Source organism: Balaenoptera physalus, assembly GCF_965194825.1.
Source record: "Balaenoptera physalus genome assembly, chromosome: 12".
In the NCBI taxonomy this organism is placed as follows: Eukaryota; Metazoa; Chordata; class Mammalia; order Artiodactyla; family Balaenopteridae; genus Balaenoptera; species Balaenoptera physalus.
This window is the reverse complement of record NC_138897.1, coordinates 17,749,427-17,774,231: the sequence shown is the minus strand read 5'-3', so window position 1 is coordinate 17,774,231 and position 24,805 is coordinate 17,749,427. Positions and strand designations below refer to the sequence as shown.

At 42.1% G+C, this 24,805-nt stretch overlaps 1 protein-coding gene across 1 annotated transcript in view; it reads left to right on the top strand.

Annotated features, from left to right (window-relative positions):
• Positions 1 to 23,013, top strand: part of ONECUT2 (one cut homeobox 2) — a 60,678-nt gene extending 37,665 nt beyond the window's left edge. The window contains exon 2 of the mRNA XM_082417965.1: positions 2,125 to 23,013. Coding sequence (XP_082274091.1) covers positions 2,125 to 2,411 — 287 coding nt within the window. The 3' untranslated portion in view covers positions 2,412 to 23,013. The remainder of the gene's footprint in view (positions 1 to 2,124) is intronic.
• The last annotated feature ends 1,792 nt before the right edge of the window (positions 23,014 to 24,805 follow it).

The window sequence follows — 24,805 nt, the reverse complement described above, 5'->3', positions numbered from 1 at the left end:
TGCATCACCTGGGAGCTCGTTAGAAATGCAGGTTCTCGGGCCCTGCCTGGGTTGACTGCCTCAGAATCTGCATTTGAGCACGCTTTCCAGATGATCCCTGTGCACCTTGAACTCTAGAAGCGCTGTTGTAGAGGATTGCACTAGAGAGAGGAAGTCTACAGATGAGGTTATGGTAAATATCCAAAACTCCAACAAAAGTGTCAGATCCTCCCAGGGATAATCAAAGAAGAAATCATTACCGGGAAATTCCTGTGGGACAAGGGTGACTGTAAGCCGTTTCAGCCCTTTCTCTCTGAGCTCCCATTTCTGGGGAAGCGCCCCTTATCTGAAAACATCCAAACCTCCCAAGAGAATGGGGTTTTGGATGGGAACATATTGTTTCTATAGGTGTGTATGTGTGTGTTGTGTTTAATTGTCAAAGGTAATATGTTTACTTTTAGAAATGAGAGAAGGAAAAATCAGGAAGAGAGGGCTTAGCAAAGCTGACGTAGCCCAACAGTGTTCCTTTTTGAGGGTTCTCCAGCTCCTGCCCTTTTTATCATGGCTTTTCACTTATTTCAGGAGTGATCCTTTATGGCAGATGGCATCCACCAGGGAGGATGGCCAGTTGGGTAGGGGGAAGTTCAGCTTCCAGAATATCTTCTCTATGAATGTGGGTCCTTAGGTTAAATCCGAAGACCCATCAGTTTGAAGGATGTTCCCCTGATACTCAAACTGCAGCCAGCAGCCCCACTATACCGAATGCTCCCTGCAGAATGCAAAGAGTAGAAAATGGCCTGACCCAAAGCTCAGAAGCAAAACTCACAAATCAGGGCTTTGAGAAGTATGAAAAGGCTTCCAGACAACACTCCAGACTGCTAGCCTTAGGGGAATGTCAGTTGAGTACAAAGAAATTCTCAACCTGGGGCCGGAATGTCCAGTAGGATTTGATCCAGGGAAGGATGCTCAAAGCCGGCCCTCTGCTCCCTCCTCGCCTTTCCTGGATTAGCTCTGTTGAGGCGGCACAAAACCCCTGGATGAGCTGCGGTTTCTGTCCAGTGATTTTAACACATGTTCCCATGTTTAAATTTGTGATTTGTATGCACAATATTATTTAGCCCTTAAAAGTGACTTTTCTGAGACCCAATCTGTCTGTGAAGTGTGCAAATTCCTGAAAGAGTCAAGATACCACTTGTCATCAACATCCCAAGCATTAATTTATGTCCATGGCTCCAAAAAGAGCCAGTGGGAAATATCACACAGACCTGATCCCTGCCTTCTAGAAACTTGTAGGGTAAGGCAGAGGTAGTGACACATAAATTAATGTCCTGGCTGCATATGGCACCCCAGATGTGGATACCCATCTACTGAATCAGAGACTCTGCATCTACTAATTGACACATCTAGGGCCATAAAATAATCCACTGTAAATTTGAGTTCTTTTGCCAACCTCAGCCCTGGTCTTCTTATATTGGCTTCACTTCAGACCAGCCAAATTAAAACTGGTTAAACCAATTTTTTCACAGTCTTTCCCTCCCTGTTTGATTTTTTTTTTTCCTCTAAAGTCTAGAAGAAGGGGATTTGGGGTCGGGATGATACCATCACTCTGTCACTTCTAATTTCATTCTGTTAATGATTTTTTGAGTCGCGAGGGTGGAAGCTTTGATTCTGAGAAATTACGCACTTTTAAGTTTTAACTCCAGAAAGTCATTGTGGCTCATCTGTAAACAATTCTAGCGGGTGACTATAAAAGAGGAACTTAGTAATAACCAGGCTTCCCCCTGGGGAAGTCATTGATCCCTTCAGAGCACCTGATTTCACAGATAAAGGAGGTGGGGGTGGGAGTGGGGGCTAGGGAGTGAAAGAGAAAGCAAGGGCATTTGGTTCAAAACCAGACTGTGTAAACAGCCCTGCTCTTTCCTCCTTTCTCCCTTCCCCCACTAACCGATGCTTTCCATCACCTGTAGATGAACTGGGAAGGCTGGTTATTGACAGCTGGGCAATTTGCACAATAAAGTTTAACGGTTTACATCCCCTTTGACTTTACATCCCCATTGACTTTGTCAATGTTCTCAATGGATCACGTTCTCGGGTGCCGGTTCTCACGCTCGCACTGACTCTCTCCTTCTTCTCTTCCCCTTCAAGCGTGCAAACGCAAAGAGCAAGAACCAAACAAAGACAGGAACAATTCCCAGAAGAAATCCCGCCTGGTGTTCACCGACCTCCAACGCCGAACGCTCTTCGCCATCTTCAAGGAGAACAAACGCCCATCCAAGGAGATGCAGATCACCATTTCCCAGCAGCTGGGCCTGGAGCTCACGACCGTCAGCAACTTCTTCATGAATGCCCGGCGCCGCAGCCTGGAGAAGTGGCAGGACGATCTGAGCACAGGGGGCTCCTCGTCCACCTCCGGCACCTGTACCAAAGCGTGATGGAAGGACTCTCAGTTGGGCACAAGTCACCTCCAAATGAGGACAACAGATACCAAAAGAGAATGCAAAGGAAAACGACGCTGGATTCTTAGCTGGGGCCCTTCACTGGTGATTTGAAAGCACAATTCTCTTGAAAAGAAAATTCTATTCTAGCTGTAATCATAGGCCAGGTGTTCTTTTTGTTCGTTGGTTTTTAATGGCTATGGAGTCCAAGTGCAAGCTGAAAACTAATCTCTTTGAACCGGACATTGTCCTCTGAGCGAGTGTGCTAAGCACCTCAGAATCCCAAATGGGGCCTTTCTGCAGCAAGTCAGTTTCAGTGTGGTGTCAGTCAAGCTCAGGATTGCTTAGAATGTCAACGGTCCCACTTTGAGTCCTGTCAACCTCTTGCAGTCAAAGTTCCCATGAGTAATAGTGGGACTTTGAATGACCTCATTTGCTTTCCAAGTGCTTAGCCTCATCATACCATAGTTCACCAACGTTCACAGCCATAACATAAAAAATCAGAATGACAATTACTGAGCACAAGTTTTAAATATGGAAGTTAAAAAAAAAGAATCCGAGGACCTGTTTTTCCAACTCAGGCATCTTTTTCATTGAATGGTTTAGAAAGCTTTAAGTTGATCCAGTTTACAATTTTCTTTTCCTTACCTCCTGGAAATCTCACGTGGTCTTGGATCCATCAAAAAAAAACCAGATCAGTTCACTTGAGCTCAAAGTATCAAGCACAACGAAGATAAACAGAGAAGTAAGGAAGGTTCTGGATTCACCGCATCTCGATTTTCAAGACATCAATTAGGAAGTCATGAGGGAATCATTGGGAATATGGCTTCAAGCACATTTTGCAGTTTGTTACAAATTCTGTTTGTACATAATGCAGACGCACACTCAGGAGGCCAATTTAACTGTTACAGTACACGGAGCAAATGCAGCATTTTAAAAGATCTAGATTTTTTTAGATCATAAATGTATCCTTCTTGGTTATCTGTCACCTGGTTCCTCCTATTGTGCATTATGACCACCACATAATACATTCTCGCTCTTTCAGATTTGGGTTGTTCCCTTGTCCATCCCATCGGTAGGGACGTTTTCAGTGTTTCATAGCACGGAAAAAATAAATAATTCAAACCACCATACGTGTTACTCATAACCGTCATCTAGTCCTGAATCTCTTCCATTGTTGAATCATCTAGCAAAACAGCTGAATAAATCTGGAGAAAACACAGCACACCAAAGAAGCAGAATACTGCAAACCAAAGACATTTATTACTTGCCATTTTCTAGCCTGAAAAATACTGTGATTACTTCTTAGAAGTCAGAAAACCTCTGCAACTCCGAATGGCATTCAGCTCTTGCATTTGGTTCATCATCGGGCTGAGTGGACCGGCTACACCAAGGATGTTAGCCAAGCCACCCAGCGAGTGGCTTTCTGGTTCCTGGCTGTCACCTTCCCACGGCAAATGGAAGAGTGCCCACAGAACCCTGGGAGATTGCAAAGGTCACCATGTGCATATTTACCAGTGAATGGCCCCAGGTGGGCACCACGGGGGTGTTCAAAGCAAGCCAAACACTGCAATGATTCTTTACAGACACTTGAGACTGACTTTTTTATGAATTGCTTAATCGAAACCAAAGAAACTTTTTCTGCACCTACTTCTGCAACAAACAAAACTGTCCCATTAAAATGAATAAATAAATAAAAACGTAAATCACCGAAAATCACCACCAACGAGAAGGAAGCACGCCAGAAAAGAAAAAAAAAAACAAAACCAGAAACAGAAAAACAGCGAGACACACTGTGTTCAAACAGACCTCTTGGGACATTTTTTGGAAGCAGATTTTAAAGAAAGGGTTGACACAGGAAGAGAAATAAGGAAAAGCCTCCGTGGCTGCTGCTTCATTTGACAACTCATGCGGTAATCTTAAAGTTGAAGATTGTCTTTAATTTGTGCCTATGCAGTTTTTCAAAAGAACACGGAACAGAGCAACAGAAACCTCAACAGCTACAATACCAAAGATGAGGATTTTTCACACCTTTGTTTCAGTTCATTATCTCCTCTTGCCTGGCTTAAATACTAATAGCGCCATTGATCTGTGTAAAGGTAATCAATTTTGTTTCTGAGCAACGAAAGGAAAAGGTCATTTGTTTGATTTTATTGTTTCCCTATCATTTTGTTTTATGGCTTTCTACCCAACGTGGAATCTCTCAAAAGGTTCCATGGAATCCAAGTTTAAGATGTTGGGATACTGAACAGTTCTCCTCTCTGCTCGGCAGAGCGTGGGGAATAATATTGTCACTTGAACGTTCTATGCTTAATCCTTAGTCTTGGTTCCTTCTATGTTCAGAGTCTCATCATCAGGGGAGGGAAGGGGAGTGAGGGTCAGGGGTAGGGGTCTTGGTGACACATCCTCTCCCAAGCCACAGAACCAAAGAATTTATAGAGGAATTGACAAGCCTCATCTTCATGTGATTGCTACATCCTAACAGGGCTTCATTGGGGGTGGGGGAAAACGTGTAAAAATAATTGTCAGTTTCTACTTTTCTATTAGCTTTTTAAAAATCAGCTGTAAAGGTTGCATTTCTAAAGAAAGAGATATATATAATATATGAATACATATATAGATTCAACTTGACACTGGTGATAACCCAAAGTTATTGCTGTTCAAATTCACGTCTTGTTTTTGTCAAGTGCTTCATTTCTTAAGTACTCAGTTCAGAACTTTGCTCATTTCTCATGCCATCCCAGAGTATTTTTGCTGCTGTGGATGATTTAGAGTATTCAGATTTCTGTGAAAATTCCTGGGAAAGGTTGAAAGTCAAGTTCAAGCATTTCAACAGTTAACCTGTTGCTAAGTGGATCCATGGGACGAATGAGTTTTATTTGTATTTTGAGTCTTCTCTATTCTATGTCTCAACCATGATCAGGGTGGTGAGTGAGGTCCATCCACCAGTTCTGGGCCGTGACCAGGGAGCGTTCATCTTCTCTAACTGCTGGGAAAGCTCAGTGGTCCATTCCCACCAGTTACAGAGATGAGGCCAGCCCAGAGGTCTGTTCTCCAGGAACGGCCCTGTCCCATCAGGGTGTTCCAGATGCCCCTCAGTAAGTAGATCCACCAAAGGGACTTCTCACAGGGGAAGTCCAACTCCTGCTGCAATGGGTTGACCAGGTTTCCTCAGGGTGATAATGACCTATTTGTTTAGACAAGCCCGTGTGCAGCCACGGCTGGCACTGGGGTGAGGCAGCAGTGTTGGGGGGTGTGGGTGTCTCAGTCCTAGAGAGAAAACACAAGGCAGGGTTTGGGGAGAACCCCAGAGTCCTGCCCTTGGGAACCCCATTGTCTATTGTGCCACCTCCTTCCTCCCACTGTGTGGGTCTCCCTTTGCAGGGGCAGCAGCCATGTAGCCACGAAAGAAGGCGACTTTCCATGGCTTCTATAATTCATCCTACCTGGGGATGTTCCTTGACTTTGCCCTGTGTCACTTTGTCTCTTGCTCATTCTCCATGTCTCCTTTGTCAAATGACCAAGAAACGAGCATATTTCAGCAGGGGAACTCTCCTATGGGTTGATCAAAATGAATTTCAACTTGGGTATCTCTAAATGAATCCTTGTGACTCATGGCCAATGGAAATGCTTGGTCTTCTAGAGATTGGATTGAGGAACCAAGCCTGCTTGCTTTGGTTAGTGATCCTTCGGCATGCTAATGTCAGCATTTGGGTCTCTGGCATCCTATGAAGATGTCTAAACTGAAAACGGCTGCCTTTGTGGCCTGAGATTTCAACCCTGGTCAAACCAGGTGTAGTCACATACACCCTCAGTGCTCCTGGTGACCAGAGAAAGATGTCATAATGTAAAACAAGGCAAGAACTTCCCTCTAGGGACTTTTGATAAATGGCTCATACCAGATAATGCCATACCAGAGAGAAGTGCTTGCTTCTAAAAAATTATTTACGTACATATATAAATACGTGTGTGTATCTATATATTTGTGTATTGAAAAATTAAGCCCTACAGAATTTCAATTGTTAAAAAGCTGAAAGAAAAAAAAAAAAAACCCTGCAAACTGGAAGGTAATGGAATTTGACCCAGAAAGTTTCCTCAAACATTTTTAAAACTTATTTTAAGTTAATAATTTCAGAAAAAAATAACTCTTTGGACTTCAACGTTTAACCTTTTGGATTGAGGATCCATTTCCTCAATCCAAGAAAAATTCCAGGCATGCCTCAGCCATCAGCAATGAAAGGGGCAGTGTGAAGGGATAGTTCTGAACCAAAATTCACATTCTGGAAGCAACGGAAATCCAAAGGCTATTGAGTGGAAAATTATTTATTTCTTTAGGGAAATAGGCTTGCTTACTTTTGTTTTCAATGTGATTTTGGTCCTGGGGATATAATTCTTTCATTCCAAGAAATTTTTATTAAAAAAAAGAGCCAATGTATTTCTTTTTTAAAAGAAAACAGCAACGACAGTAAAAACTCATCCACAATATTTAAAGGCTTTTCTAAAATGTAAAGTAGTGTGTAGGTTGTACCACTTAACAGTACAGGCGGGAATGAGGCATGAAGGAACCAACGTGACACTTTGAAGAAATCAAAGCATCACCTCTGCAGTGTCTCTTTTCCTGCAGGCTCTTGGCAATTATGGGCTTTGGAAATTCAAGCTAATTTTTATTACTAGCTAAAATAAAATCAAAATTAGGAATAAATCTGATACACACACATACATACATTTTTGTAAATCAAACAATGTATTTCAAAGCCAAATATAAATACCTTTTATTTTTTATTTATTTATTTTTTTACATCTTTATTGGATTATAACTGCTTTACAATGTTGTCATAAATACCTTTTAGATGATCAACCATTTTACTTTATCTGTGCTGGGTGCCCACCTAGTCATGCCAATAAATTAAAGTTGAACAGATTTTTTTTAAATATCATTACTGGGTGCAGGGGGGACACTTTCCCACTTCTAAAAATACTGGTAGAATTATAGAAGCGTCTGTTTGATTACCGTTACCAAAATGTCATGACAGTATACCTTTGTGGTGAACTCTGTTTTTCAGGAGGTTGTATAGTAGGAATTTTTAAACATAGAAGAAGAACAGGCTGAGTTCCAGTATTGTTGAAGAATAATGGAGTATATGAAAAAGTAGAGAAAAAGAGGTGATACGTGTGGTCAAGTTTGACCCCAAAGCCCAAACACAAGTACTGTGATAACTGTCACGATTCCTAACAGATCAGAGCTGAATTTTTGTTGCTGTTGCTGCTGATGCCTTGTGATTCAGACTTGTTAGCCTAACCAGGAAGAGAGGGTGAAAGATGGTAGACAGAAGAGGGATAGAGCTGTTATGTCTATAACGTTCGGACGTTTACCTGTAAGACTGGAGAACTTAATACTTTTGTACATTTAGTTAACACCAAGTCACCTCTAAAACAACAGGAGATTCTAGTTTTCAAATAAGGCCACAAAATCCATACTAAAGGAAGAAGGTGCACCCAAGTTTGCTGTATAAATCTCATAAGTTAATGACATTGGCTTTAAATATGGATGTCCCAGTGCCTATTTTCTACCTTTGATTTGTTTCTTTCCAAGGGCAGGGGGAAGGGAGGGTTTGTTTGTTTTAGAAAGTCTCAGAATGGGTTATAAAATTATATATATATATATATATATGTGTGTGTGTGTGTGTATATATATATACATATACATATATATATATATTAAAATAACATAGGGCTTCACATAGGTAGACACAGAACTTACAGTTGAAGCTGATAGGCTATTCCATGAATCCCATGGGGACCGGAAGTGTTCATTGTTCTCAGATACCAAAAAGGTTCTGACAGTCTGAGGCAAGTTGAAGCTTGAGCCTAAGCTTTCCTTACCAGTGTTGAGTTTGGTTGCCTGGAATTAACCCGCTAATTCCCTTTTAGTGGAGAAAATGTGTATAGGAAAAAAAACGACACATTGCTACAGGTCTGTTCATTCCATGGAAGTCTTCCACTCTGTTCCATCTTTAGCAGAGGCACTTCTCCCAGCGTAAACCTTGGTAGATAAGTTTGCCTAAACCTCATACAGTCTGTCAGCTTGGGTGTATACAGATTCAGATGCACCTTTCCACATGTATTCCCATAGACATCCTCACAGCGACACACATTGCCTCTGAGTGTTCAGACTGCACAGACACGTGTGCACAGACAGCTTCATACGTACATAAATAGTCATCTGTTACAATAAATACATTTTAAATGATCATTTAACATGTATGTGGTACTTCTACAATGTACATTGTTTTTTATTATTTATTGTAACACTGAAAACTAAAGTGCAGGAAAAAAAAAAAGTATCCCAGCATCTTCATTCTGTACACTTGGAATTACCTTCATTTGGGCACATCCAAGATAAACTCAACTTTCAAGAAAACTTGGATATTATTTAATCATCTGTGTAAGAATGACACATGTGCTTGATGACTTCGGTTGAATAGCTTTATTCTGGATCTCTCATAACTAAAGCTAAATCCAAAGACCTGAAAAAGGACACACACCAAAAAAAAAAGAGAAAAAAAAAAGAAAAAGAAGGAAAAAATAGCAAAGTAAAGCGTGAACTAATAAGGAAAAAGTGAGTTCTGGTTTCCAGGGTGGAGAAAATGGTGACATGGTCTTGGGGGTGCTGCACTAGCTAGAGCGGGGAACGTGGTGTTTTTTTTTCATGCTTGTCACACTTAAATGGTCTTTTTGAACATGAGAAAATTTAGACGTTAGAATTTCCTGCTTTATTTTCATTTAGACTATGGAAAGAAGCTATACATTTTGTCCATCGAAAAATGAAGACAGTCAAAAGAAACCTTTTTTTTTTCCCTTCATCTCTTTGGGTTATGACCCAACAAGCTAAGTACCATTAATGTAATTAATTTATTTAAATTAGTTTTTAGCACACAAATGTATAGGATTTTAGTAATTATTTAATCATCTTTCTTTACTTTGGTTTTACTCTTTGTGCTTATTTATGAAAACCTAGACCAATGGTGCATCAGAGATGCACAATCCCTTTTAGAATTCCCTTGAAGTTTTGCTTTATAAAGCAGAGAAGTTCTGTTACAGACAGGGAAGAAATACAGGTTACAAAAAAAAATATCGAGGTATTTTTCCTTCTTGAATTAACTTCGAAAATAGTTTAAGTAACAGTGATTAAATTATTTAATTTAAGTTCACAGCCCCACCTGGTACCAGGCGAACTTCACCTTTTAATTATTGGGGCCCTCAGAGCCTTCATATTGTAACTTATTTATTTAACTTATTCAGCATCTGCAAAAGGTGCACGATATAGTTTATATTTTTTATTTAAAACAACAGAGAGCACTGCAGTTTGTTTGCTGTCAGAACAACAGAGAAAAGTTTGTGGACAAGCAATGACTATTCAACCCGAACCTGTGCATTCAGAAAACGTAAGCCGAGACCCTGCTTCACCAGCCTGGATTTTGGGGCTTCTGTACAGAAACTGGAAAAAATAAATTAAAAAAAAAATCAGAACAGCAAAAAGAGAGAAACCCTTAAACTAGCTGCTTCCAAGAATGAACTCTGTGTGCGTGTAAAACAACAAAACAAAAAAGGGAAAAAAAAAACAGAAAAAAGAAAAAAAAAAAGGAAAAACTTTCTATTTCTAGTGAGAACCAAAGAAGGCTACCTCACTGACTTTTTCCATTTGTAATTTTAATCGTGTTGATGACACCAAAGATACCAAAGATTTCTTTCTCTGTGCGGTCTGCATTTTGCTTGTGCTCTTTTATAATTTTAACTGTTCTCTCTGACATATGGTATGTACAGCCACAGCTCAGATACCCCAAAGAAATAGTTATGTATGCGACAGTGGCTGCTAATTTGGAAAGGGATATTTTCTGTGTTTCTCTCATTTGTTCGCTGTCCCCTCCACGTGTTCAGGATGCAAGTTCAGATGCTGCTGTAATTGGATTCCTGAAATTCCAACTCCAAATTGGTGAAGAAGACTGGTTGGAAGTGGCCTTCAGTCCCAGCTCTGTTCCCTGCTTTGGAGCTGTCGCAGTCGAGATTTCCAATGATTGGACCATAGAAATTCTAATCATTGAATAGTAGAGCTGGAAGGGACCTTAGGAATCTTTTAGTCCAGCCCCTGGAGGCCCCGGGGGAGTGAAATAGTTATCCAACACAAGTATCTATCTAGAGGCAAAGCCCAGACAAGCCTCCTGCCTTCTCCTCCAGTCTGTGCCCGTTGCTCAGTGCTGCCTCTGCCTGAGATGGGCCACACGCTGGCAAAGAGGAGGGGGGCCTGGGGCTTGTCACTGAACATTTTTACTCTGTAAGAATAGTCACAGGCATTTCAGTATCTGTCTAGTTAGAATCGCAACATAAAGTCACATATGATCAATTGCTTGTAAAGGTGGCCAGCCTTGATTTATTAGAGCTCATAGCGGGGTTTTCAGCCTGGAAGTACACACTGATCCAGTGAGATCACGGTAAAACCTCCCCATTCCAGAGTGTTCTATATATAAACTTCTAATTCAGTGAGAAGGGAAAGTTCATTCTTGGTCTGTTGAGTTGAATTATTACGCAAATTTTTAGGTCAGTATTTATCAGAGAAAGGGAATTTGATCACTGTTTGCACACGTGACATTTAAGCTGTTCAGCTTTTTCCCTTTCCCCTTGACTTGATACATCATTTCTAGGGCAACTTTTTGTATTTATGAGAGAACTTCTTTAAGCCTTATCTCATTGGATGCTGAAAAATTAACTCATTGGAGACAAAAGATGACCTCAAAATTTCAGAGAAATCGATATGCCAGTTTAAGACATGAATTACTTAAAATTGATTCTCTTTTCCCTTCTTACTCATGAAATGAATTGGTCTTGTTTAAGTTTCTTCCGATTCCATTAAATGATTAAGTCACTACTAAGATTCAGTCATCACTGCGATTTGTATGTTAGCCGATGAATCATTCTCAGCTTTTGACCAAATGGGTTTCAGACATAAGCAAAGACCGGCCTCTAGTCCGTATGGTTCCTTATTGAGTACTAGTATTTTGCATTTCACATAACGTAGTTCTCTTTTAGCTTTTTAAGAGACAATTTAGACAAAGAAGCTAAGAAGGGAAAAGACCAGTCAACTCATCCGATCCCTGCATCCAGAGTGCAGCCAGTGGAGGAAATCAGGGCTAGGTTGACAGATGTTAAGAAACCCTCACTTACCCCCTTCCTGTAGTTTGCAAGCACCGTACTGACACATGTGAGAGTTCTCTCCTGTCCAAACAGGCTCAAAGCTCCATCTCCCCTCCATACCAGGCAGAGATGTAAGGCCTGCCTTCCAAACAGCAAATTGCTTTGGTTTTCTTCCCAAATTCCTATTGGAAGTAGAATTCTCCAAATACCTGGGAGACACAACAAAGATCTTGTCATTGAGCAGCGAAGTGCTCCTCTATAAGCCAACACCGCCCTCCCCAGCCTTCCGACCACCGAGCCCCTAGAAGAGGGAACCTAGGGAGACCGATGGCAACCTGAACACAGAAAACATCCCCGATTGGCAGACCTCTCCTCAGCAACCCCCCCTCAGCCTCATGCTTCACTTGCAAAGTGTGACGTAACCACGGGACGAGTGCCTTGCTTGAACCAAAGCAACGATTTAGCCAGTCTGGACTTCTCTGTGCTTTTTTTAATCCTTCCTGTGAATACCTCAGCTTCCACTGGGCCGCCATACAGTACATTGGTGGGCTTATTGTACTGTGGTGCTTTGCAATGCAACCCTGCAAAGAACGAGATTTGTACTAATACCAAAGGTTTTTTCTCTATCTATCTCTCCTCCTCTGCCTTCCCTGTTCTTCTCCCTTTTCTAGTTCTTCACGGTTCCAAAGCTTTAATATGAACCTGGGCATGTTGGCAATGCAGACCGCGCAATTCCTTACCGAATTTTCTCAGATATACCTCATAGATAATAGTGTTTAGAGTAATGTTATTATAGCGTATGTAATAAATTATTCACTGTTTCTTTTGGTAACTGTGATTTAAAAAAAGAAAAAAGAAAAAAAAGCTTTATACGTTTTAGGTTGTGCTTTTGTAATAGACGAAAAGGTGCGCTTAAAAAAATATGTATGTTCTTTTTTTTTCCCCTTTGGATTTTATTTATTCTGGATTGGGGAAAGTTGCAGAATGAGCCCAAAGTTTACAGTTTCATATTTTGCTGAAGAAACAATCTGTGTTCATTTGCTCTGTTGAAAAAGAAAATTATTATTTTCTACATTTGTGCTACTTGGTCTGAACAATTAATTGTCCTGTGTTAACAGTGTAGTATTATAATTAGCAACTGCCAATCAGTGCTATAATTTTATGCATGAGGCTAAAAATTTAGCAGTGTGATGCATTGTGCTCTTAATAGCAACATTTTTCATTTTGAACTAGATCTTCCCCTTTGGTTCAATGGACTTTATTTATGCATGGGCGCCAATTGTTCGTTAGCGGTTGTGGAACAGTTGTGTATACATTAAACTGTGAAAATGTACACAGCTCAGCCTCAGACAGTGGTAATATTGGTTTTATTGGGAGATGTCTCACCTCGAAAATACCTTGACCTCTGTTGGGATTTCAAAATGAGTCAGATTAAATCGAGTTCAAATGCTATGAGAAGGGTCATTCCAAGTTTGAGTTCGCCGACTCACATTCTGCAGTTAGATCCTCAGAACCCAGCCGTCTCACTTCCATGCGAGAGGGGTTTGGAAACAAGCATTGAAAAACAACCCTGCATTTTAAGTTTCCACGAAAAGGAGTCATTTTGGCTTTATGTTCATGACCTCAGACATAACTGGCTATGTGTATGGAGATGCAAATTCATCCGGCTGTAGCCTCTCCTGGATCTTTGCTTGGGAATGGCCACTTTGTGCTTGGTTTCTTGGAAGAATACTAGAGTATTTTGCTGTCAGGTCAATTCAAATGGCATCAATATCAATGATGATTCTCTGGCTTTTTGTCCATTCTCCTGGACAACTCCACAAGCTGTTCCAGTCTTTTGGGCAAAAATAGATGGCCATTCCCCAAAACATAACCTGTGCAGCCGTATCGTGATTTTTCCGCCCTAGAGTGAGAGATGATTCTAATTTACTCTTTTCTGCCCAACAATGTTACATCTATCCTAAAGGGGGTATAAGAAGGTTTGAAATCTAGTTTAGGAAAACCGTCTTTGTTTCAACTCCCTAATTATCTGAGGCCCCTATATCTCAAAAAGTATCTTTCACTTGCAGTGGATTGGGCAAACTCATTCTTTCTTATATTTGGGTTCTGAGACCCATTCTCAAGTTTCATACCTATTCCCCAAATCAATATGCTTGACATAAAGCCAAATCAATTGCCAAGCACACTTTATTTTGCATAGGAGTGCAGCTTAGGAAAGAGTGGTGGGAAAGCAGCAGACTGCTCTGCAAAATATTGGAAATCACCAACGGTAGAGCGTTCATATGACCTGTCAATGAGAATATATTGAGAATGCGCTTTCATTAATAATACAAAGAAACATTTTATTTGGACTTATAAAGTAGATTGTGATAATGAAAGCTTTGTAAGATAGTCTTTTTTGTTTCTCCCCTTATTAATCTGCCAAAGATGGGAATGGATACAAGAATTTTAAGTTGGCTTTTGTAAGACAGTTAATGATTGTAGTAGTGCTTAATCTTCCAGAAAGCTTTACGTGTTCTTCTGCAATAAACCAAACCGATGTTTGTTTCAGTCAAGTTCTCCTCACACTCACAAACCTACACACAATGCAGATGTTGTAGAATCTATGAAGTTCAAATGTATTTTCGATCCAAAGTAAACAGAGGAGTGTCTGAGACGTGAGTGTGCCCAACAATTTTTATTACAAGAGATGCATGAATCTGGCTCACTAGGTTTGCCAAGAAGACTTGTCTTATGAAACTCGAGGTATATTTTGTTATGCCATTTTATGTCCTTTTTTTTTCAAACTTTGTGGAAAGTGATGTTGAATCAAGTGTAAGCTGAGTTTTCCAGACAACTGAAGTAGCTACATCGTGAATGTTATTTTGTTATTAAAGGGTTTTTACTCAATGCTTTGTGCCGGTGGATGTCCTTTTCCTTGGAGACACAGAACTATGGAATTACCTCAGCTTGGCCTGGATTTCACTCCTGCTCTCATGGGGACACATGGGCCTGGCCTGGGAAATGAAAGGTCATGGGCTAGAAGGTAGAGTTTGGCTCTAGCAGGAGATCTCCGTAACTATCAGCTTTGAAGAGAGCTGGGTCCAAACTTTCTAACCTCACTTTCTTGACCCCAGCACTTCTCTGAGATACCTTGGCCTTAAGCACATGCCAGCATGAAGGCAGACCCTGATTCTTACAGGAAAGACAAGGAAGAGAAAATAGCCATCCTGAATCTTCTGTCGCCCACCAGGCACTCACCTATCCTCAAGCTGGGCTCCACCAGTCAAAGTTGTGGGCGGTCCATCTGGTTGGCTTTACCTGCGCCATCACTTTACTGCAAAGGCTCCAGGTCCCCACAATGCAGTGGGGCTCTTCTAAATCAGAATCCCCCTCATCACTCTTCCTCTGCACCCTGGTTTAGTGAGTCCATCTACAGCTTTGGCAAATAAGTATTTGGAAAACCAAGAAAGGTGTGAATGGGTTTTTCTGTCATTTTGTTTCTAGTTTATATTTTGGCTATTCCTAGTTCTTTGATCTGGAAAATAGACGAGAGAAAAGGAGACCTCAGTGCCTCTCTGTGCCTGGCTCCTCTCTCAAGGGGCCGTGCACACTGCCCATGTTACTGGTCTTTCTTAGAGGACAGGCGGAACCGTAGCTATTGAGCCAATCAAGAACATGGCCCATCAATGCCTCCTTCATCTCTGCTTGGAAGTCCTAGTCTAAAAGCTATACAACTTGGGGGTTTCCCCTGTCTCCCTTACTTTGACCCAGTTTGGCATTTAGCTTCAGAGTCTGATTGCTGTCTAGGAAAGTTCTTTTCAAATTATGACAGGAAACCTGCTACCTGGGAAGCAGGGTTAACTCTTCAATGACTACCTAGTCATACCATTAACAGATACTTCCTTGAAGCTAGAATATTACTTCCTTTCTTTACTACGTCATTTTGTGTTTACACAAGTCTAAACGGGGCCAGCAAACTTCTTACCACGAAAGGTTATAAGACACCTGGCAAGTTGGAATTCCGGAAGCAAGAAGACGACCTTCACACTGACAGAATGATAAAGGACATCTGAGTTTGGCAGGCAGGGGCTGAGGTGATACAGACATAATCTTGGTGCTGGTTTCTCTTTTAATCCATATTTCCAATCACCAACTCTTATTTTTCCCCCCTCAATCCTAGAACCATTCAATCTCTCCTCTCCTGGTCTCACATGCCAAAGAATTTCATGGGCAAAGATGATTCGGGATTGACCAGCATTCCCATTAGTTCTCTTCTTCACCCTTTGCTTTTCTCCAAGAAGGTGTTTTCCTGGACTGCAGGGAAAGAGCCTGGCCAATTTTTGCATCCTTCCTATTCTAATACTTCTACCCAAATTAATATTTTACTGGTACAGGTGCTGTAGATTCTTTCTTGGTCAGTGAATTCTTACTAGAGAAACTATCATCTTCCCACCAAAAGTGAGTGAGAACAAGTTCCAATATCTTTTCTTTCATTGGTTTTTGTTCTCAGGATTGAGTCAGTTTGGGCTATTTTCTCACTTTAGACCCTGATGACCTCAGATGTATTAATTTGGGGTATTAAAAACACCTTTTAATTTCACATGCTGGCCTGTGGGGCTTGAATCCTTTCCAACCTGTTGGTTGCTTTATGGTTTTGAAAGTGGCTAAAATGAGGGAAGGAAGAAGATGGAAAGTGAGAAGAATTTGCCCCAGCTCTATTTAAAGCTTTAAAAGGGAAAGAAAAGAATAAGCCACGGGGAAATGGCCATACCATGGTTAACCATCCCTGTCGGAGCCTGTGCTCAACCATGGGGCTTCTCAGTAAGCTTTTCCAGAAACCCAGCCCTTTAGTAGAAGTCCAGGTACCTTTCATAGGTCTCTATCCAGATTCCAAGATAAGAGACCAAAGAGTCACATGCATACCTCTTGTTCTAGTTCCTTGCTTTTGCAGATATTATCTCCAAGAAAATCACAGGGGAAAACTTTAAACTTTTATTTTTAGTCAATCCCTTTGACATCACCTCTCCTACTTAAAATCGGGAAAACACACCCCTAAAATTTGTACTCCCGTCTGTTTTGAAAAAGAAAAAACCCACACACTAGTTAATTCACATTCTTATTTTCTTTTCACCCTAAGCTATATTTCCAAACATATAACCCAGATTTTGCCCCATCTCAGACATGTTAAGTCAGACTGTGCTGAAAGATTTTCCAGGGATGGTCAACAGGGTAAGTGTTCAGTGGCTGCCCTGAAATCCTGGTGAGGAGGAGGATCGCACACCATTCTCAGGGGGCTGCTCACCCCTTGATAGGCTCCCAGTGCTTTGGAAGATTTCTTTCAATGTTAATTGCATTTTCAGTTTCGCTCATTTCCCACCCTGATGTTTTGTCTGCAACATTGCTTACACTGGATTCTTTCTATTTTTATTCCTCTCATTAAATGGTAGTGCTGTAAATTCTGCAATTAATGTCAAATAAACTGCTTTCATCCATTGACCATGTCTCAGCTGGCTTCTTTCTCTTTCCATTGGAAAGGATTAAGCATCCTTCTCCCTACTGCATCCCATTGTGGTTTCATAAAGAACAGTAAAGTTGCTCTGCTTGGTAAGACTGCAACTTCTTACCTCTGACAGGATGCAAGGCACATTTTATCATCACCTTATCTGTCATCCATGCCATCGGTTACAAAAGCTTAGGGATGCCCCTGTAAAGATTACCTTATTCCTAAACCATTAAAACTTTAGAGATATAACCCATCCTAACCTTATCCTTATACAGATTCCGTATGAGCATCAGACAACAGGCAACCTCCTAAACCAAAGATGGAACACAGGATCCTTTAGGGATCAGACCTTCCTTGCATTCCCCAGGGGTTCTGGCAAAAGGTTTCAGAGATTCTTACATTCTGCGCAGACAAGGGAGTGCAGGAGGTATTCTCTCTCCAACCCACCTATCTTAACACCTTTCGTCTTACCGTCACCAAAGTCCATTGGTCACATTTCTCATGATAATTGATAGGCTACTATTTTCACCATTAAGATGCCACTTCTGGTATTCAGTGTGCTAATTAGCAGAGCCTGGCATTGACTGAGACGTAGATGGCTGAAGCACTGGTGTGAGCGGTGTCTGCCCCGGAGTGAAACCCTTCAGAAACGATGTCCCCTGACAACCCAGGGCTGCACACCCTTGATGAGGACAACTTACTTCCCCCAGATCAAAGCTTGAACAAACCAGCACACACATTCCACCACACTCTCTGTGCTCTGGCCTGTTACAGTAAGTCACGGTCATTACAACAGCAGTTCAGGCTTTATCCACATCCTATGTTAGAAATGATCAGAGAGCATGTGTTAATTTCAATATAAATAATGCCACTTTACACTGGCATTTAAAAACTACTTTTCTATTCCTTTATTTATTCATCTCATTTTTCCTGCAACCAGGAGTGCAGGTATTATTATTCCCATGGAATAATTAAGTGTGAAGGGTTTCATAGTCACCTAATAATAACAGCTCACATGGATGGATATTTACCATGTGTGTGGTTTATCTCATCTTGTTCTACCAACTACTGTATGAGGCAGGTACTAGAATTATCTCCACATTACAGATGAAAACAGGTGTTGAGAGATTGGGTAACTTGCTGCAGGTCACGCACGAGGCAGCCTGACTCCAGGGCTAAGCTCTTATTTGTGTAGAGTTTCCTTGGGTTGATGGCAGAGCTTAGACTAGTGGTCACAGCTGGGACTCCTACTCCTGGGTTCTTCCAACAGGAAGTCCTGATCACTAAGCAGTACAGGTGGGTGGAAGCGAAGACAAACAGTTCAAATGTCCCTCCAGCATCTCCACCAGATGTGTTCGCAGCTGGGATGCTGTAGGTTATGGCTCAGAATTTGCTCACGGCTCCAAGTCTTCCTTTCGCCCTTGGGGAACTCCATCCAGGACATGTGCCTGGAACTCCATGGAGCTGACAAGCAATGATTTGGGACTTCCCAGACCACAGAGAAGTATATAGAAGTGCAGGTAAGATCTCACTGTTGGCTGTGGGTACTCAAAGTGCCCACAAAAATGAATTTTTAAAGGATACTAAGAGCTGCAAAATTGAAACCACAAAGAAAGTAGCTGGTGTTGGTATGAACCAGTGGCTACAAATACATCTCCTAACAGGATTATTTTTGAGTAACCTCATTTGAGCTTTATGTGGTCCTTGATATCATCATTATCATGTTATTGTCATTATTACCTTCACCTTCAGCACTCTGGCTGGATTTTTCAGGAGACCAATAAATAACTCTCCTGTCTTCCCCTTTGAGTTCAAACTAACTAAGAAATAAGACACAATAATTAAACATTAAAATTTTTTAATCTGTTTTATTGGTAGAGCTGAATTGGAGAAGTTGGATTGGATTTGTGACCAAAGGCGCTTCCTAATATAATCCTCCTGAGTTGAAGCTACCCCCGAGACTGCAGGCCAACGTTTCCCTCTGTTCAGTCCTGCTCTCCTCCCCCCTCACAGGGGTTGCTCCCAAGAGCACTTCCCAATAAACCTCCTGTGTGTGGATCTTGGGATCTGCCTCCCAGGGAACCTAACCTACGACACCCACTTATAGGCCTTCTTCCCTTCACTCTCCCCTCCCATGAAAATGCTAGACGCTCACTTGGAGGAGGAGGAAGGAAAGGGGAGGAAGTCTACAAGATTCAGCTCTTTCCTAAAACAGATTGTTTCAACAGCAAGAGACTGAGATATTGTGACATAGTAAGACTCGGTTTCTACCCTCTTCCCCCAAACAGCTGGATAGGACTCTCGAAGATCAGAAATAGAAAATTAAGAGGCTCTATTCTCTGTAAATATCTACGATGTGAGCTGCAAGACGTGGGAGACAGAGCCATGGTGTGAGCCTTCCCCCCAGAAGAGAAGAGCACAGCGAACTTCAGCCTGGGTTGGGCGCGGGGACCGTGTATGAACATGGTGTGCAGGCTGAAGGTCGGCAGAAAGCTGGGAAATAGTTGCTATTTCTGAGCACATCTTTCCAACAACTTTTTTTAAGGTAATACGTTATCAGGATGGTTAAGACTACGATGAACAGCTGTAAAAGGAGCCATACGAAAGCAAATTATGATAATCCAGACGAGATCACCAAAGGAGGTAGCCCGCTTTTTCACGTGGTCATGCTCCCAATTATCAGTGGCGTAGGCCACCTCCGGCCCCAGCCCCTCATCCCCCTGCACAGCCCTGCTCCTTCCCCACGTGCCTGCTGGAATATGACCGGTCATCTGGAGCAGGGATTTGGGGCAGGAATTAATACTCCATTGCTGCATAACAAATTAGGGCAAACTTAACAGTTTAAAATAACATACATTTACTATTTCACTGTCCTGGGGGCCAGAAGTCCAAAGGTGTTAGCAGGGCCGTGATCCCCCTGAGGGCTCCAGGGGAGGAGCCACTCCAGGCCGCTCTCCTAGCTTCTGGGGGTTTGCTGGCAACCTTTTGCATTCCTTGGTTTGTAGACACATGGCTCCAATCTCTGCCTTCACACGTTCACAGTGTGTTCTCTGTGTGTGGGGGGGTCCATAATCCCCCTTTTTATAAGGACACCAGTCACATTGCATTAGGGGCTACCCTACTCCAGTATGACCTGATCCTAACTAATTATATCAGCAATGACCCTATTTCCCAATAAGGTCACATTCTGAGGTGCTAGGGTTTTGGACTTCAACATGTGAGTTTTGGGGAGGACACAATTCAACCCACAACCGTCAGTATGAGAAAGAGTTCCTGGGTCTGAACCTTGGTCAAGACCTCTGGGTTCTATGTTTAATTAATTTGTCTCTTATGCTTTTTCACCATCCTTTTAAAGTGATGTTAAATTGCTCTTAATATTTTGTGGGAAGAGGATAGAAGAAAGAGAAGAGGAGAAACAGGAGGTGGGGAAGGAGAAGAAGAAAGGGAAAAAGAGAAGAAGAGAGTGAAGGGGAGAGATGGTATGTAGTGTGTCACTCATTGTAATGTTGTAGGGCCTGGAATTTGTAGGTGAGGGCTTGGCTTCTGCAGCCTCTTTTGCCAGAGATGCACCAATCATAGCTGCATCCCCAGATCTGTCTTCAACATTACTCAACCCCAAAACCCAAGATCACCCATATGGATTGACTTTTGTGAAACTGTATGTTTGTAAGACTTAAATATCACAAGATCTAAGATCCTCTCCCACGGGACTTTATGGCAAAGGAGAGCTGAGCGGGAGCATGCTGAAAAACCTCTTCTCTTCCCAAACTGGCCTATTCTACGTTTAGAGACTTTCCGAAGAAAAATTGTGCAAGGTAAAATATTGATGTTCTCTAAGATCTGCTGTGAGAAGGTCAAATCCAGAGCCATGGGCAGCTTCCAAAACCATCCAATGCCCACAGTTACTCATGACTGGCCACCACTGCTCAGCTGCCTCTCTCCTGTCCAGGCCTCGGCTTGCTCAGCTTCTACGGTAGGTCCAGCAGAGGGGAAAGGAGTGAGGAGTGTGGGTCCTGCTCGGACTTCTGCTTAGCAGGGTTAGATAGCCCACCTCCACCCCCAGGGCAGAGCAGGGCAGAAGACAAGAGGCCCTGGGTCCTCGTCCTCAGTGGGCTGAGGAAGGACAGCCCATGGCCCGCTGTACCAAAGGTGCAGCTATATTCCTCCCAGAGAAGCAGCTCACCTTCCAGACCAATCTAGCCACGTCATGCTCAGGATGAAGCCACACTTTGCTATATCCTCCTGGGACAGCTTCTTTATCACACCACATGTCTAAGGAGCAAAGAAAAACTTTGTCCCTCCTGCATGCGGAGTGGAAAGCCTTGTGTGCACACAGAATGCCTTTATAGCGTGTGATAGGAAAAATGCAAAATGCTCTCACACACGTGCCTGAAACCCCAACGTGCACGATGCGTTCTTTGGGTTAAATATTGCCCTGTTTGGGTATTCATTGTGTTTATTTACTTTTCCCCCAAGGCCCACACCTTGCATATACATTTTCATTCATTTTCTTTTATCCTTGTCCTCAGTACCAGTTGTTCTCAGCCAGGGGTAATTCCCCTCCCCTCCCAGGAGGCATCTGGCAATGACATTGCTGAGTATCACAACGGAGGTGGAGGGGAGGGGGCGCTAGGGGCATCCAGTGGGTAGAGGCCAGGGATGCTACTAAACACCCCTAAAGATACAGGACAGCCCAGCACAGCAAAGAATCCTCCAGCCCCAAATATCAGTGTTGCCAAAAATGAGACACCCAGCTCTCTTCCATGCCTTTCCCCAGTTGCAACATGGTCATTTTGTTTGTATGTGTTCATATAAAATGTGTATTGCTGGGTGCGTGTATTTTTAATTTATATAAATGATATTGTATTAGAAATTTCATTCTGTTTCTTACAGTTTTCACTCATCCCTCTGTTTTTAAGGTCCATTTGTGTTGCTGTGGATAGTCTGACCCATTACGCAGTGGACCCACGGAAGGCATCACCACGTTCTACCCCCATCCACCACCCCCAGGGATGGACCATTAGGGGACCTCCCACGCTCTGCCACCATAAACGCTGCTGCAGTGAACATCCTCGTGCAGGGCCCTCTATGACCTCATGTGGGAATGTCTGTGGGGTAAATACCAGGAGTGGAATTGCTGGGTATAAAATAGGTATCTAGTTAATTTGACCAGCATGGACAGACTGCTCTCCGGAAAGGCTCCCCAAGTCTACACTCACACCAGCAGTGCACGAGCCTCCCTAAATCCCTCATTTAAAAAGTATCCTCTTTGAAAATGCACCTAACCTGTGCTCAGATTAGCATATTAAATCACGACCACATTCAGGAGGAACTCATTTCAGCAGATCTTCTTCCTCACCAGGAAGTAATTTAACTCACCTGGTTGCCTTGGATGGAAAGTCTTAAAGTAGGGGAAGCAGATAGAGGAGACGGGAAGACCCAAAGGCAGACTTCCACCCCAGGAGAATTTCCTTTGCTCATGAATTTACTACCGTCCATTTTGGTGGGTTGTTTGGTACTGTCTCTTATTAAACATTTTCTCTTAACTTTTAAAATAATTTCAACTTGAAGGGTGTCACCTCCTTTTCCACAAACAGTTTCAAACATAAATCAACAGGAACAAGGGCTTCCCTGGTGGCGCAGTGGTTGAGAATCTGCCTGCCAATGCAGGGGACACGGGTTCGAGCCCTGGTCTGGGGAGATCCCACATGCCGCGGAGCAACTGGGCAAGTGAGCCACAACTGCTGAGCCTGTGCGTCTGGAGCCTGTGCTCCGCAACAAGAGAGGCCGCGATAGTGAGAGGCCCGCGCACCGCGATGAAGAGTGGCCCCCGCTCGCCGCAACTGGAGAAAGCCCTCGCACAGAAACGAAGACCCAACACAGCCAAAAATAAATAAATTAATTAATTTAAAAAAAACAAAAAAACCCTAACACATAAACCACAGCAACCATGTCTAGCACATGATATGAGCTATATAAGTAACTGCCTTTATTATGTTTATCATCATCATCATTAGATGCTGAGAATTCAGAATTAAATAACACACAGTCCTTGCTTTTAGGGAGCTGATAGACAAGTAGTATGGAAACACATGATAAACCATTAAGCCAATCAACATGCAGAACAATAATTAAAAGTTTTAATAAATGTAGTGGAAGAAACCAACAGAGGATTGGGGGAGATGATGTAGGAATAAGGATGATACAGGGAGCTTAACCAGGGATTAGATGGTGGAGAAGAGCTTTCTGAGGAGATGCTAAAACCTTGTGGTGGATTTGAACTGTGTCTACTTAGGTCTCTATTTTCCAGAATTCTCTTCCTTGCTTAGTTCTTGTTAGGGTGAACCATAGAGACATTTTGCATAAGATTTGGAAAACAAGAGTAAAGCAGCTGCCTTTTTTTTTTTTTTTTTTTTTTAATGCTAGGAGGGTTGGTGCAGGGCTCTGGGACTGTCACAGCTCAAATGTGAAGTCACCGATCTGCCGGCTCTCTTGCCGATGCGGGGCAGCAGTCCAGCCTGCAGCTCCTGCAGCACCTGCTCCGGCGTGAAGCAGCTCTTCCTTCAGCTGCTGGGCTGGTGACTACAGCCTAGTGGGGAAGGGTGCTAGCTTTTCCTATACCACTTGCATTGTGGAAGTTGGTCCGGAGACAGTGAGAGACACATGTGGATGCCTGCTCACCCCATGGGGTCCAGTTCATCTTTGCTTTTCCCACTTCACATCATCCCCTTCTTTGACAGTTTGTGTTTTGGTGTCATGTCTAAGAAACCATTCCCTCATCCAAGGTCATGAAAATTGACACTTATGTTTTCTTCTAAGAGTTTTATAATTTTAGCTCTTATGTGTGGGCCTTTGATCTACTCTAATTTTGGGATATGGTGTAAGGTAGGGGTCTAGCTTCCTTCTTCATTTATTCTTCATTTTCTCAGCACCGTCTGTTGAAAAGACTATTCTTTCCGCATGAATTTTCTTGGCAGCTGCATCATTTTACATTCCCACCAACACTGTGTGAGGATTCCGATTTCTATACACCATCACCGACATATGTTTTTTTTATTATTTATTAAAAAACATTATCTTTTTTATTGTAGTCATCCTAGTGGGTATGAAGCCAAATCTTATTCTGGTTTTGATTTGCATTTCCCTAATGACTAACAATGCTGAGCATCTTTTCATGTAGGCATTAATTTTTTAAAATAAGCTTCATTTTTATAGTTTAGAACAGTTTTAGGCTTACAGAAAAATTGTGAAGATAGTACTAAGAGTTCCCATACACCCAGTAACCAGTTTCCGCTGCTATTAACATTTTAAATCAGTATGGTACATTCTTTACAATTAATGAATCAATAATGGCACATTGGTAAAGTCTATATTTTATTCAGATTTCCTTGGTTTTTACCTAATATCCTTTTCCTGCTTTAGGATCCCACATTACATTTAGACATCATGTCTCCTGATTCCCCTCTAGACTGAGGCAGTTTCTCACACCTTCCTTATTTTTTATGAACTTGACAATTTTTTTTCCTTTTTTAAAAAAATTGAGGTATAATTGACATATAACATTATATTAGTTTCAGGTATACAATATAATGATTCAATATTTGTATATATTGCAAAATGATCACCACAGTAAATCTAGTTAACATCCAACACCATAAGTAGTTACAAAACTTTTTTTTTTTTTTTTTTTTTGGCCACACTGCGCAGCACGTGGGAT